Below are 15,336 nucleotides of genomic sequence, written 5' to 3' on the forward strand. Positions count from 1 at the left end.
AGGTTCGTCCTTATATTGCGGAACGTAATTGGTTACCGGCACAAGTGTAATTGCGATTGCCCCTAGCGACCTTTTATTTATTTATTTCTTATTATAAAAGGACTAGCCGTTCTCCACGATTTACCGCACGGAATGTAAAAAAATAGTTACAAATACAGCCTATGTTACGCGAGGATTGTGCAGCTTGCCAACAGTGAAAGAATTTTTCAAATCGATTCAGTAGTTTCGGAGCCTTTTCATTTTAAACAAATCTTTCCTCTTTATAATAATGTACTATGTACGTTTCACTGTCCTTTTTATTTTAGGGACATGAATCGAATGTGTGCGAATCTGGCAACATCGACTTCAATATTAAAAGTTACTACAAAAAGTTACAATACTTTTAATATAAAAGAACAAATTAAACAATTTAAATATTGATTTCAAAAGTTTATTTTTTTTTCTCAATAATTTAACTTAATTTACACTTAAATATAAAACAAGGAAGACATAGGTACAAACAAACATCAACGTTTATTTTTATATTTACATAAATTACAATAGATACCTGTATCTATACACTTGGAAGAACTCTTCATCAACTCATTTGACAGCCATACTACGCAAATTGTATTCATAACGTTTTCGTATATTGAGTAGTCATTTAAAGGTAAGCGTTCATTGGACGACGCCGGACATACCGCACGCACGGATTAAACTGATTTACTTTGTCTTGATGCAGCGCTATGTAGAATCATATAAAACAATCGAATATCCATTGCGAGCCGTGCGTCCGGCACGGGCTAATGGATACATACCTTTATTTTCAAATAGTATAATTGTGACACAAATACACGGACTGCATAAAGCAGTCAGTACCAAAGCTTCAAGTAACGATCGTTCACGGACCGCTAATTGTAGTCGCCTGTATAAAATACTGTCCGTATGCTAAAGAGTTGTGCCGACTGCTCGAAACAGTCCGTGTATGTCCGCCCTCAATAAGTGTCAAAACATTACCATTCGATATACTTAAAGATATTATATATGGCTTCAATCTATTTAAATAACATATATCATTTTACACTTAACATAATTATGAACATGACTTGGTCTCCGTCGTACAAATGGAAGACTTGAAGCAACAATTGTATCGGTTCCCACTGCCGAGACACGCGAACAAAAAATGTTCTTATACTAGCGTGTCGGCAGTAGAGTCCAACTGTAATATGGCAAGTAAACAATTAAAAAAAAACACAAAATAATTTATGTTAAACGATTGGAATGATCTCTTTACAAATAATATTTACACGATATAACAGAAACAATGAGTTAACGCTAAAATATTTACAATATTTGCATTAATAGTGCGTCTCTATCACTCCATGTCACATGAAAAAATGTTGTAGATAAATATTTAAAAGTAAAAAAAAACATTTAAAACGAAGGAAATCACGTTTTCGAATGAACATCATCCCATATTTACATCGCAATAAACGTTTGAATTCTTGTCAAAGTACATTGTATGTAATATTTTATTTTAATAAATTAATATAAGTTAGTAATTATAAAAATTACACTTCTACTAATTTTAGATACAAGACAATTAATCGGTAATTAATCATGTTACGTTATTATTTAGTTTTCGACAAATATTTTATGGTATTCCACAAGCAGATTGCAAGCTAAACACTACGAAAGCTATTTACTTCCATTATTTCGCTGTCTTTTAAAAGAATTAATTTGTACTAAACAGGCAATGAGCATAACACGACAATGTCACGAGCCCATAGACAAAGTCTCATTCGATTAACAATATCGATAATAGAATCGACAAAATATATGTAATAAATACACGACAAGCTGCTTATCCAGTGTTGTTAGTTCTATACTTTTTTAACTTTTTGTTTAGCACTATCAAATTATACTTTTTTTGTAGCATATCAGGCTTATATAATTTTTAAAAACGAATGCACAAATTAAGTACCTCGTTGGATCACATTGTTATTTAGAAACGTAACCGTTTTAAATTCAATCCTTATCACCTACAAACCTATAGGTATCTAGTGTGGGTTCAGGCATGCAGTACCCGTGGTAGGTGCGGATGTCCTCGGCGGCGTACGTGACCCCGGGGAGCACGCCCGGCTCCGTGTGATGGCGGGGGCACGTGTGCTCGCGGGGGCACTGGCAGATCGTACTTGCGTTCACCTCGTCTATCTGCTCATGACGCCGACGTACACTGAACAACTTGCAAGGCTCTTTTCTCGAACACCGCAATCTCTGTAATTAAAAACAAATACGTGTCATTTAATTGAGTACGGATAAGCAGAGATAGTAAATGGTCTATTTTACTTTCCAAATCCAAATGAAAATAAGTACCATGAAAATTTTGTTTAGAGAGATGTTCTACTATTTTTTTTTTAATTATTTAAAATACTGTTATGACGAAAATCTTTTAGCCATTAACGCCACTTAAAGAGGTCAGAGGTCTTGTCTCAAACTTTTTAGCGGAACTTATTTGAACGTGATAGATAATGAGGCTATTCTCGTGGGTCAGAAAGTTAACGGTGGGTTAGCAACAAGATTTACTTATTTAAAAAGATTGTTAAAAACATGTTTCCTATTTTTTTTTACCATACAAAAAAAAATTAAAAACAATATGATGATGTACGTCGCAATATCAATTTAAATAAAAGTAGCGCCATCTTGTGGTTGATAATGAGATACTTACGCTTAGCGGCGAGCACGCGAATTGATATTGGTTCCCAAGTTCTCCGGTAGCTGTCGTGTACGAGAGTTTCTTGAGTAAATACGTCATAGAGGCTTTCGGGCAATGACAATTGACGATCTGTTGCGTTGCGTTAGTGTCGGGGAAAGAGTATATCGTCCAGGCAGCATCCTTGAAGTATCTACATTTAGGCAATCTCTTTATTGGTTCACACGTCTTGTACAATGTCGTTTTGTCAGATAATGTGTGGTTGTCATCAGCTGATAGCTCACTGGAAATAGAAAAAATATATCTTCTTTATATTTTCAGGATTAACTATAAACATATTTTCATAATGAAACTTAATAAAAAGTTTAGGGTTTTTGATATAATTAATCGCCGGAAGACGTTACACTTTTCTACTATGTACTTCACTAAAAGCTTATTGCAACTATTCATAATACGAGTAACTAAACACTTATCATTCAAAGAACTTTGTTATCTTGTTTTTAGAAATATTATTAATGATTCTATGAATCCTTATGTTTGTTGACTTGATCTCAAATTGTAACTGCGAAAGTAGTTGATTTAGATGTTTGATATAGAGCGTGGCCCAAAATTCAACGATACAACGGTAATGGTTGTATACGCAGATCGATTACTACAAAGGGAAAAATACTAAAAAATATCCAACTCTTTTTGTTTAAAAGTTACATTAATTTTTGTAACTCCGTTGGTCAGCACAACATTTTACATATATAATACATACTATCGCTATTTACGTTAATATTATTATTATTTTAATACTTTATATACCTGGAGCAAGGCTTGTGCCCTAAGCATCGGCATTTCCTCTCTATCCACGGCTGCGTTGCATCGTACAGGTCCGCTTTACTGCACACCTGTCTCGCGCGACATTCAGGCAGATCCTCCTCAGACATCTGTAATATAAAACAAAATAATAAGTACAAAATCTCGTACATACGTCAGAGAAATCATGAATTTTAAGAGACTGATAAATGCTCGATTTTATGACAAATACGTTAAGCTATTTGTAATATGGAGAAAAATCTGAAGCTAATAGTATCGAGTAATTTAACGAACAACTTTTTGTGTTTGGTAAAAAATCTCAATTTAATTTTTTTTTTTATATTTGTTATTTCTTTATAATAATTCATCTCGCGTTGGTTTCAGAGACCAAAATCTCTGTATAAAACATATCGTAATCCCTGTCGTTATCTTTGATAAAACGGAGATGACAATATGTTTTAAACGGGGATATGAGTCTCAGAAACCCACGACTAGCTATTTAATACCTCTCATTAGAAAAATCCATCATCAATATAAGCTCAATGACGTCACAAGTCAATAACATAAACATGTTAAAACAATTAATTACATTTACGAGGAACTTCCCACTAAGTATTGGCTTGCATTCAAAATCGATTTCTATTACAATTCAGCTCGCATCGATGTTTATTTGAACGATACATCATTCGCTGCAGCAGTTAAATTTTACATGCGCACTGATAGTAACATAGTAAATTGTAAAACGAACTCGCCCGTGGGAATATTTCTAGTCTCGTTCGCCTTTACAAGTATAAATATAATAAAAATCTTTACAAGGAGACGTCTAAAGGGGACCGGGAACACGGATATAGGAACATGTGCGTTTACAATCCATTCATGTTTTTTTTTTTAAAGAGAGCATCGGTTGTGCTTCCGACCGGAAGACGCTCCATTTGGCAACCTGCTAACTGTGAGAACAGTTTTTTCTGTTACATTCCTTTGATAGGGTCAGTGCCAGATGTTCTTAAAGCGTAAACTTTGATTTATTAAAAAACTAAATTACAATTTTTGAAACGTAATCGCAAAAGATGATAGAACACATATTATATAACTAGTACATGATTTATATTTAAAATGTTTTAGGTACATAACCGTTTTGTAAACGTTCATAAATGTACATACATAATAGAGTACCTATGAATATAAGAGACATAATATAAATATATTCCTTTTAGTTTTTAGGGATTCTGTTAGATTTGAATTCTAAAAATTCTTCAATAGTACGAAACTTTTTTTCTTTGTTCCGGATATACTTCCTGGTGTTTGTTGCTGTAGATTTCAAAGAAATCTCCAGCGGACCTTTAAACAGGCGGATAGTCCTTTTGTAGTAGACAAATAGTCTCGACTTGTTGTTATTTAAAGTGGATGTTAATTTTATTTCTAAAGAGTTTGCTTCTAATTAAAGTTTACATTCAAAATTAAATCATCTTGATATTTGATATTGAATTGTAAAATAAAATTTGTTTAAATATGGATTTTTGATTGATCAAGTCGTATTGATAACAACTTTTAGCACAAAGCCAATTAAATATTTAAAAGTCGTCCGAGGACGTTGAGGTTGTAAGTTTTTGAAAGGTCCAAGATTGCGTCGATAGCCGGGGGCGACATTAAAGGATTTCATATGCGTCCTTTTCTGAAATGGAAAAGGACGGATGATATGTTAAGTTGTATTTCAGTAGAGTGCAAGTGGGATAGGGTACGTGGATGTTGTCGAGGCGGGGGCGGGGGCCGGAGCGGAGGAGTGGGGAGATCGGGCTGCATCCGGCGTGGACAGGTGGCAGCGCGGGCGCACGCTCCTTGCCTCGCCTCGCCACCGCACCCACTAATCAAATAATTTGTTATTCGTGCGCCTGGCTGACCTTACACAACCTTCTTAAAGCGGCCTATTCATATCCCACGCTGGACTAAGGTCATACGATAACGCTATAAAAAAGAAACCGAAGGCGCGATATGAACATGTTATTTTAATTGTATGTACATTGTTATACGAAATTGTTGCTAAGTAAAGCTGTCGCCCGGGACACCGTCCGCTCAGTAAAAAAAAAACTTAGTAGTCCTATGAATCCTTCCAGACTATATTCTACATGTATGTTAAATTTTGTTGAGATTGATTTAGGCGTTCTGGAGGGACCTTTTAACAAATATCCATCCAAACCGTCACTTTTATATTAGTAAGATTAGGCGAAACGCCTAACTGACTAAAATAGCAAAATTCTTAAGCGGCGTATTCAAAATCTTTGAAGCTTTGGTAGTTTGTGATCAGTTTCATGTAAATATTCTTCTAAATGTTAAGTAATATTCATATTTATTCACCGTTTTTCGTATGACAGCATGTTTTAGTCCTCCCTTACTAAGTAAGAAATGTAACACTGCCCAACCATTAACTTAGGTATTTCGAAATGCGTCTATTCGTGTCCGATTTCTACGACTTCCTGTTTATAACTTAGTAACTACTGTATTATTATTTATATGTTTCATTCAATATTTAATAAGAAACGCTCATTCAAAATTATATTGATTATTATGATATGATTGTTTTTACGTACAAGTATATCGTTAGTATGAACACAAGACAAGTAAAAGACATCCAACATTTGGTTAAAGGTACGGATTTCCGATCACGGGGTCGGGGATTAGAATCCCACCATTCGACTATTGTCCTAAACCATATCCTAGCACAAGCCTAGAGCTTAGTTGAAATGGTAAAAGAAATATTAATAAATATACAAAAAAACTGCTAATATTTTTCAACAGAAAAAAACACATCCTTTTAGTTTAGGTTTTGTTAAAATTTTAATGATGTGTATTAATTTTGTATTGTCATTTCACATATTCTCTTTGAAAGAAGAGAGACAGCTATATGAGAGGACAACAGCGTAATAGGATCCTGAAGTAAGGAAAACAAAAGAGAGATAATTTATCTAAATAATTAGAATCGAAGTGAGTTGTGCGCGGGGCGAGGGGGGATGGGCGAATCGACCGGATGTCGAGTGGCTCATAGGAACACAGGTAGCCGAGAACAAATTACAAATATACGTAATATCTTATCGCCGGAGGCTGCATGTTATTTATTACACCGTAATTATAAGTTACGCCCGAAGCACGGCTCTGGATTTTTTCTTTAAAGTTTTGTTTCGACTTCTTTTATTTCATAAATGTTATTGTAACTATGCCATACGTTAGTATTGGATTACTAGTTCAAACATTATTTCAGGAATTTTATAAATACTTAATAGCATTATTAAATCATATAATTATTTGTAAAAGTTGTTTACGTTTTCGTTAAATCTTCGTAACGTAAGCGTAATGTAAATTGTTTCATACAAAAGATTTCAACGCGTCCAAGCTATCGAGAAACTATTTTGTTCTTTATAATTAATTGTCTACTTATTATATGAGTTTGAATGCGAACTAACAGTGTAATGAAACCCGAAGAATTAAGCTTTAAAAATAACATTATACTTTTGTGCTTTATTCAATATAGAGATTTCATTCTACTTCAAACTCTTGATAAAAAGTGATTCACACATAAAAATTTTTTACATATTTTTTAATTTACAAATAGATGATACAGACTATTCAAAAATGAAGAAAAGGTTTTTAAGGCTTCTCTGTCATATCTTTGAAGCTTAAAAATGACTAAGAATTATTGTATAATAATAATTACAATAACAACAAAATACGACTACAAGAGTCTTTTAAGCGATGTAACTTTCTTCTTCAGGTCGAAATATCGATCTAAATTTAATAAAAAACAAATGTATATATTTAACATAGCCACACATATGTAAGTGCGCACTATCCGTCTCCATTGTAACTACAGTCATCCGGGGCTCCATTCAAGTCGCACGTGGCTCGCTTGAGACGGATGCTGAGCCCCAATTCTATGCCAACATTATTCAAAGTTCAAATATCGAAGACTCGTCTATTCATACACTTTTGTTTATCAGATCATCCGTTTATCGTTCTCCATATTCTACCGCAAAGTAAAAAAAAATAACAAAAATTGTCATATTGTTAATTTATGTGTAGCTTGTTAAACTCGCTTCAATAGCGTCAGTGGCTCAGGGGTCAAGCACTTGATTTGCAATCTGCAGGTCCTGGGTTCGAATCCCGCATATCTCCACATATCTAAGAAGAAATTCAAAGATATGTGTGAAGTCAATCAACCCGCTCTGGGCCAGCGCTGACTATGGCCCAATCACACTTTATTTAGGGTAGGCTCCGAGCCCCTCGGTGGGGACGTATAGTGAGCTGATAATCATTGTTAACCTTACCTTTGTGTATTTTAATTGTGTTTAAAAATATTTGCTACTATATTTACTTACTGTTGGTTTCCGAGACCAAAATTTATGCATCGTCATCTCTGTTATTATCTTTGACAAAACAGGGATAATCATTTGTTTTAAAGGGGAACTTTGGTCTCAGAAATACACGATAAGTCCATTAAACTCCTTGGCAAAGCCTTTGAATAATTACTTATTCTTAGATCTTATTGGCACTAGTTTGTTTCAAATGCTAAGTAAGGTTGACTGTAATGGTTTATTCAACAATGTAAAAGTGTTCTACTTTATTTGAATCTTTCTTGTGTTTAAATTTAATAATCCGTAGGATGCATACATAATTTTTATAATGCACACTGCTTCGCTTTAAATATTCTAAATTTAAAAAAATATTTGTGAGACTTTTTCAAACAATTACCCTGTCCTACTACAACTTTCCAAACATATAAATAACTAGCTATCGCCCCCGACGCGATCCACGTAGCATTAAAAAAACACGATGAGTAGTCTATGTATAAATACATTCGCATTTATAATATTAGTAATTTTAGACATTATTAATTAGAATCCTTTGGCGCGAATGACGTACTTTCGTCACAAAATCCAGTGTCAGAATGCATAGTGAGAGGACATAAATAAAGCTAGTGTTGAGTCAATACACTGCCACATTTTCGGACTTTCTTCCTAACAGTAAGATAGTAAAAAGTAACGAACGTCTTTTGTTTTGTTCGAAAATTTTAAACAAACGTCATTTGTTTGCGTATGTCGATTTTGATTTGGAATGAATTATAGTCGCACGTTAACATTGGATCTCCCCCAGTCTGTCTGTAATGATTTCAATGAGAGAAGATTGAATGATGACACACCCAAACACTTATCTCTTCAAACAAATCTCGAATAAGATGAGTTCAAAAGTAGGTTAGTAACAATACTAAATACAAGTACAATAATAAACTAAGTTTGAATTTTTAGACAAAAAAAATGTCGTAAAATACGGAAATAAGATATTTGCAAGGAAGGAAACCAGAAAAAACCAGTCAAATTGACATACATGATATTTTTGTGCTAATAGTATTTTTTTAATAGAACACATAATATATATATATATATAATATGTAGTACAAATTATCTATATATGTAAGAGTAAGCTGACTCGACTATCAACGCACAGCCAAAACGTCTGGACATTTAGACTTAACATTTTGCATATTACTATGTAGGCGTCCACTAAGAAAGGATTTAACGAAATTCATCCCCTTCTTCTTCTTCTTCTAATGCCTCTCCATTACTGGAGGTTGGCCGTCAGCTTAACGAACCCATCCCTTTCCTGTGCCAAGCGAAAAAGTTGTTTAACGCTGGCAATAGTAGTCCAAATTCATCCCCTAAAGGTCTAAAATGGTATGTATTCAAAGTTTGTATAGAGGAACATTATTAGTTATAAATTAGTTAATTAAAAGCCATGTTTACTTAATAAGTTGTGTTCGTTTTGCATTGGACATACGACTCCCGTTACGTCCGCCGCGGACGTAGGTATCCGTTCCTGCCTTCCTATCGGATATTTACACTACATTAATACCATTCACTATTTACTTTCGCCGGTAAACTAATGCCGGTCATGTTTTCTTTAAATTTTTACAAGAATAGCTATAGCCCGAGACTCCTTCCGTGCGAAATTTAAAAAAAAAACATTATCAGTACCCTATGTGTTCTTCCAGACTATGTTCTATATGTATGCCAAATTTCGCGATTCTGGAGATACCTTCAAACAACCACCCGTCCATCGAAACATTCGCATTATAATATACTAGCTATAGCCAATGACTCCGTCCGCACGGTGTTAAAAAAACATAATTAGTAGCCTATGTGTTCTTCCAGACTGTTTTCTACACCTACGCTAAATTTCAGCAAGATCCATACAGCCTTTCTGGAGAACTTCTAAAAAACAAGCATCCATCCATCTAAACAATTGTATTTATAATATTAGTACGATTTGTCATGTCTATATAATATAAACATATAAAAATTAAACAACTAATTAAAACACTACGGTGACAGGTATTAGATGAATGGATTTAGTTGATCTAGGTACTTACCCAAAAGACAGATAAAACTGATAGTTAAATTTTACGCTTCTTTATTACGTCGTATGCGTGTCGGTTAATTTTGGTTTAGTTAATTACTTTCTTGATTATGTTGGTCATTATTTATATGTCCGTCATTGTAACCGTAATATGTGAATATACAAATAATTTTAGTAGGTTACTAGCTGTCTCCCGCGACTCCGTCTACGCGAAAAAAAATCTTAATTAGTAACCTATATTTTCTTCCAGACTATGTTCTATATTCATACCAAATTTCGTCGAGTACTGTTGAGCCGTGAGATACCTTCAATCAAATATCCATCCATTTAAACATTCGCATTTATATTGATAAGGTTTAAAATGTAAGTGATATAGAAATTGCATGTCTATTATTCATTTGAACACTGACTTGATTTTAAATTCATCAATCAATTTGAGAATGTGATCTCACACTTCTCGTCAGTTATTTCCGGAATCGTACAAAATAGTACTATTGAAAAACATTCTATACCAACGAAATTGTTACCGTTACGAATCGGCTTAAAGATAGAGAAATAAAACGTTTTTTTTAAAGCAAATAACAGACACGGGTCGGGAGCGGGTGAGCGGGGTTCGGCCGTAAGTCATCGAAGCTGTCAAGATAAGAAAGAGTGAATGAACACCTGCCACTACCGGTGTTACACATGCCTACACGGCTTACAACACCGACTTTATAATGCCGTATTTAATCATTACAACACGACTTACGAATTACGTTTCTATATACATAGTATAAAGTCCCTTTTACATTGTAATGCGTGTGTAAAAATAATTTATGTTCCTACGTTATTACGTTTTACGGTTGTTGTGATTATCTTAAAAATTACATAGAAATTGAACGTTGACATGTTTTATTTACTAAAATTTTAATAATAACCTTGAACTTTGTCAAAGCTCTGTACGATAGTTTACAGTAATTTAAGTTAATCTAAAATTACTAGTAAATTGTCTTTAGTCTTGTACATTTGTATTGTAAATAACACTAAATATGGTCAAGTACTGATTTTTAGTCATCTAAGTAAGAGATGTGAAAGCTGAACAGATGAAATAATAATGTAATTTATCTTTATATATATAATTCTTTTGTGAGTTCTGTGAGTGTGTATGTCACTGAACTTCTCTCAAACGACTGGACCGATTTTGATGAAATTTTTTGTGTGTTTAAGGGGATCTGGGAATGGTTTAGATTCACAATTTTCATCAAATATTAACTTCATATTAATTTATTCAAATTAAAGACGTGTAGACAGGACAACGTCTGTCGGGTCCGCTAGTAGTTATATAAAATTCATATTGACATAAGTAGTGTGGTTATAACAAATCGAATCAATTCTAAATAGTGCATACACACTTAGTCGAGTTTAAGCGAAACTCTTCATCTTGATACCAGGATTTTACATAATTTTCGGTATAACATACGTTAATAATTTACTGTCGTAACGTTAATAATCACGAATTCCATCAAGTTACATCCTTAATACATCTTGGCGCCAAAATCTTAATCATTAAAAAAAAAAAAATCTTAAGGAAAAATCAGATTTTCCCTCTAATGACGTAAAATAGTTTCAAATTGAATGTTGTTACAAAAGCGATCTGCATGCAAAAAGGAAATTCTTTGAACTGCAATAACATATATGTTGCATTATGCTAAATCTAAATTTTTTCTAAGTTATCTAGTAACTTACTAAGTTATCGTAATATTAAAAACTCACCCCAATCTGATATAATATCTTGAGTCCGCTTTTCGCCTGCATCGCGGTTCTCCTGTGTGGCAGGAGAGGCAATTTGTCCGGCCTCTTTAAATGTATTTCACCCGAAGGCCTGAACGCCTCAAGTGGCGTTCGGATCACTCCTCGTACTACACCGAGGACAGTCGCCATCAGGAGTGTGGCTAACACTTTCATCACTAACACACTGGTGTTCTTTTGGTCGTTGAGTCGTGTTAGTTGCCGAGTTGGTCGTTGAGTCGTGTTGCGCGGTATGTGATGTGGTGCGCGGGTCGTGTCGTGTGCTCGGGCAAGCTCGGACTGGCGACGGGCCGCGGGCGCGCCGGACCAGGTACGACTTGGCCTACGCGCTCGGTATAACCACCTCGGACTGCGATCGCGACATCTTGATACTTTACAGAAATTTTTCCTTGTTTTTTTGTCTTTGCTTTGAATTGAGGGAAAACGTATTTTAAAAAGTTATTTTTAGTAAAAATTTTTTTTGGATGTAATTCTGATGTTATTTTTATTTAACTCTGTGTACTTTACGACGCAAGAAGCTTTCTATTTAAATACAATTTTATCAATAGTTTTTTTATAGTAAACCAAAAACATATATTTTAATTATTTATGGTTTTACTAGCCAAAACACGATCTTGATTTCAGCATTAAAATTAACACCATGTAAAATAATTTATTATTAAAAATAAAATCCATTCATAACGGTGTTAATATTAAAAAACAGAAAAACATTGCAAGTATCAAAATTATTGGGTTGCGCTCGGGTTGACTTCCTACCGATGGTGTTTTTTACACAATCTTGTTGCTCCGGTGTAAAGCTGCGGGCACAGTCTGCGAGCTCTGCTGCGCTAAAATACATTAAATAAAATAAACTATAAACAACGCGATATATTCAAAACAAAATAACATTCCAATTTAGGATACACATTTAATCTAATTTTATTTTTATAATATATTAACGTGTTTTATTTTCATTGACATTTTCCAAATTCAAATATAAATTATTTAATTACGTACTTTGATCAGTATAAAAAGAAGTACTTAAAGGCTTACATTATAGCTTCAAATCAACACAATGCTGGCAAGTAGCTTTATTCAACAAGACACCCGCAACTCCTTGTATTCAATTGTTTTAAAACAAAACACTGTCATTCAACATTTCGTAGAATAGGATTTTAACCTCCCATTCAAGAGAATTCAAAGAGTTCCCATTGTAACGCGACCTTACTTATGTTCCGTCTCGCTCGCTCCCATTCACCTCCGTCGCGCCCGCATGAATGAACCGCTTCTTATGAATGAATGGACAGTCGCTATCTTACTATAGATACTGGCTGTATATGTACATGTGTTGTTTTGTATCGAGTTATGTTTATCGGGAAATGTACGTAGTGCTGGCCGGGTCGGGCCGGCGCATGCATTATATTTAACACGACACGTGGTCGGTCCACGGCCGCGGCGTATGTCCCCGCATAACTCATTACTTTGCAGTTGCACTTCGCTATTACATTTTAAATACATTTCACATGCAAATAATTATATCTTATACGTATTGCAGCTTTATATATATTTTCAGATTTAGGAAAAAGAACACTAAATGTTGTAGCTACGTAATTTTTGTATCTGTTAACAAAAACCTTCATTTAAATGTAATGTAAATATAACATAGCCTTTGTGTATTCAAAACTTTCTTCTTCGTATCTCAAATGATCATCTTCATTACTTATTTTATCACTTTTATTACTTTTTGTTACCGCAATCAACATTTCCGGATTCAAAAAACTTAAATCCTCTCGATATTTTTATTTAATCTTGCAAAGAGCACAGTGTGCATAGTAAAGTTTACGACGTACTCAAAAATTGAAAGAATGGCAGTGATAAGAAAGCATCATCCCTTCAGTTTGAGGGCATTGTCTTCATTGTGTTACAGACCACTTGAGACTCGAGTGTGCATTTTTTCAACTTCCTATGAAGGGAAAGGAGATAACAGGCACGCGCACTCCAATCTATTGTTATTACTTTGTGTTAAGATATTGTTCTTTACTAAGAAGTGATATATCCGGTTCAATTCTCACAAAAAGATCTAATTATGTTGCATCAAATTACAAAGCACAATATTATTTTATTTCTTCAGAGGGGCTAGATTTGCTACGAAGCAATTCCATAAATAACTTCAAAAATATAGAACTGACCAACACTCGATAAGTCACGTGATTGTCGCACGTCAGTTCTATCCGTTTTTCAAATTCGTTATAGAATCGATTCGAAGCGAATGCTATTTGTCTAACCTCCCTATTTCCCTACGGAGAGTCGGCATAGTATTTATAATTATTCATCTCTATTAGTTATATCTAAACTTCAGTAATATTCGTTTATTCACTAAAAAAATATTAGTAAAAATGTAAAGAATTATCCTTTATCTGTTCGTGAAATCTTCACGGGGTCATCTATTTAAGAACCTTCCTTACTTTAAGCACGAGGAAAATGTAGCCACGTGTAAGGGGTCTTCATTCAGAAGTCTACCAATACTTTGAACTTTGGAACATTTTCAATTTTGCTCATTGTGTTAATATTTTGGCAAAATACTAATTCTAATTAGATTTCTTGTTTTTTTGTTTCTAATTCGAAAATTACTATACAATAGGAGACTGTTTCATATTGTCCATTGTATATTTATGAAAAGTATTTAGTAAAAACCAAGTTTCAATTTTGTAGGCATATGGATTTTGCATTAGAATTACCCTACACAAATATATTTACATAACAAATTGTCATTTAAATCTATATTTAACGTATTCGCTACGTTAATCTTAATTCATTTGAAAATATTTAGGTCGAATTTTTTACTTATTTACCAAGTCTAAAGTTGCAGTTGTCATTGTACACGCGCAGTATAGCTATTTTCGCCCACACGCGAGTATGACCTTCTTCTGAAACATATTTTCAGTATGATAATATTGAAAACGTGTATGTAACTAAAAATAACTTTGTAACTAACGATAACATTATCTCATTTTTTTTATAAAGTCATATTCAATACTAAAATTGTTGTAGGAAAATCTTAAGACTATGCCTTATAACGTTGAAAAATATTTTTTTACTTTAATAAAAATTTCTGATTAATTTGATAGTTGATTAAATATTTATAATCTAACTTTATTATTTCATACTTTGGCATAGCGTAGCATTAATAAAAACCGACATCGTTGTATGACCTGGTGAGTCAAAGCCATAAGCTAAAGTAGCAACGGCTCAGTAGCACCGCTCTGGCAATGAAAGAGTGTCACAAGCTCCTTGTCTATCTTTTATGTCATTTACATATTACAGTTTTGTCAGTCCTGACACGTAACACTAGCTTTTACCAGCTCAGGAAAGCATGTCGCATAATATTTTTAACAAGTAAACATCAATGCGCCATGCAGTCAAGTGACACAATTTGCCGCTCGCTCCGGCGCCAGTTCACCTTGCCGATTGTAACTCATGGCGCAATGGAGATATGCCAACTATAACATTTTTACATCCTACGTATCGATATGAAGGTTTAGTTATGTAGGTAGACTTAAGTAGTACTTATTATATTTCAATTTGAGACTACATGCAGTCGGAATGCCTTGGAATGCCAAACTTAAAGTAACGACCAATGTGTAATGTCAAATAATGTCATAGTGCAGTGCATT

General features: G+C 33.9%; 2 protein-coding genes across 2 annotated transcripts in view; one reads left to right on the forward strand and one right to left on the reverse strand.

Annotated features, from left to right (window-relative positions):
* LOC106119452 (elongation factor Tu GTP-binding domain-containing protein 1) overlaps positions 1-15,336 on the forward strand; it is a 73,628-nt gene that overhangs the window by 52,638 nt on the left and 5,654 nt on the right. The gene's annotated exons all lie outside the window — the stretch shown is intronic.
* aos (protein argos) lies at positions 522-11,954 on the reverse strand. The gene is made up of 4 exons (XM_013314447.1): positions 11,648-11,954; positions 3,500-3,624; positions 2,708-2,975; positions 522-2,256 (listed from the first exon to the last, which is right to left on the reverse strand). The coding sequence occupies exons 1-4, from the start codon at positions 11,837-11,839 to the stop codon at positions 2,008-2,010; spliced, it is 834 nt and encodes a 277-aa protein (XP_013169901.1). The 5' UTR covers positions 11,840-11,954; the 3' UTR covers positions 522-2,007.

The sequence above is a fragment of the Papilio xuthus genome, unplaced genomic scaffold, assembly GCF_000836235.2.
Source record: "Papilio xuthus unplaced genomic scaffold, Pxut_1.1 DF827461.1, whole genome shotgun sequence".
NCBI lineage: Eukaryota > Metazoa > Arthropoda > Insecta > Lepidoptera > Papilionidae > Papilio > Papilio xuthus.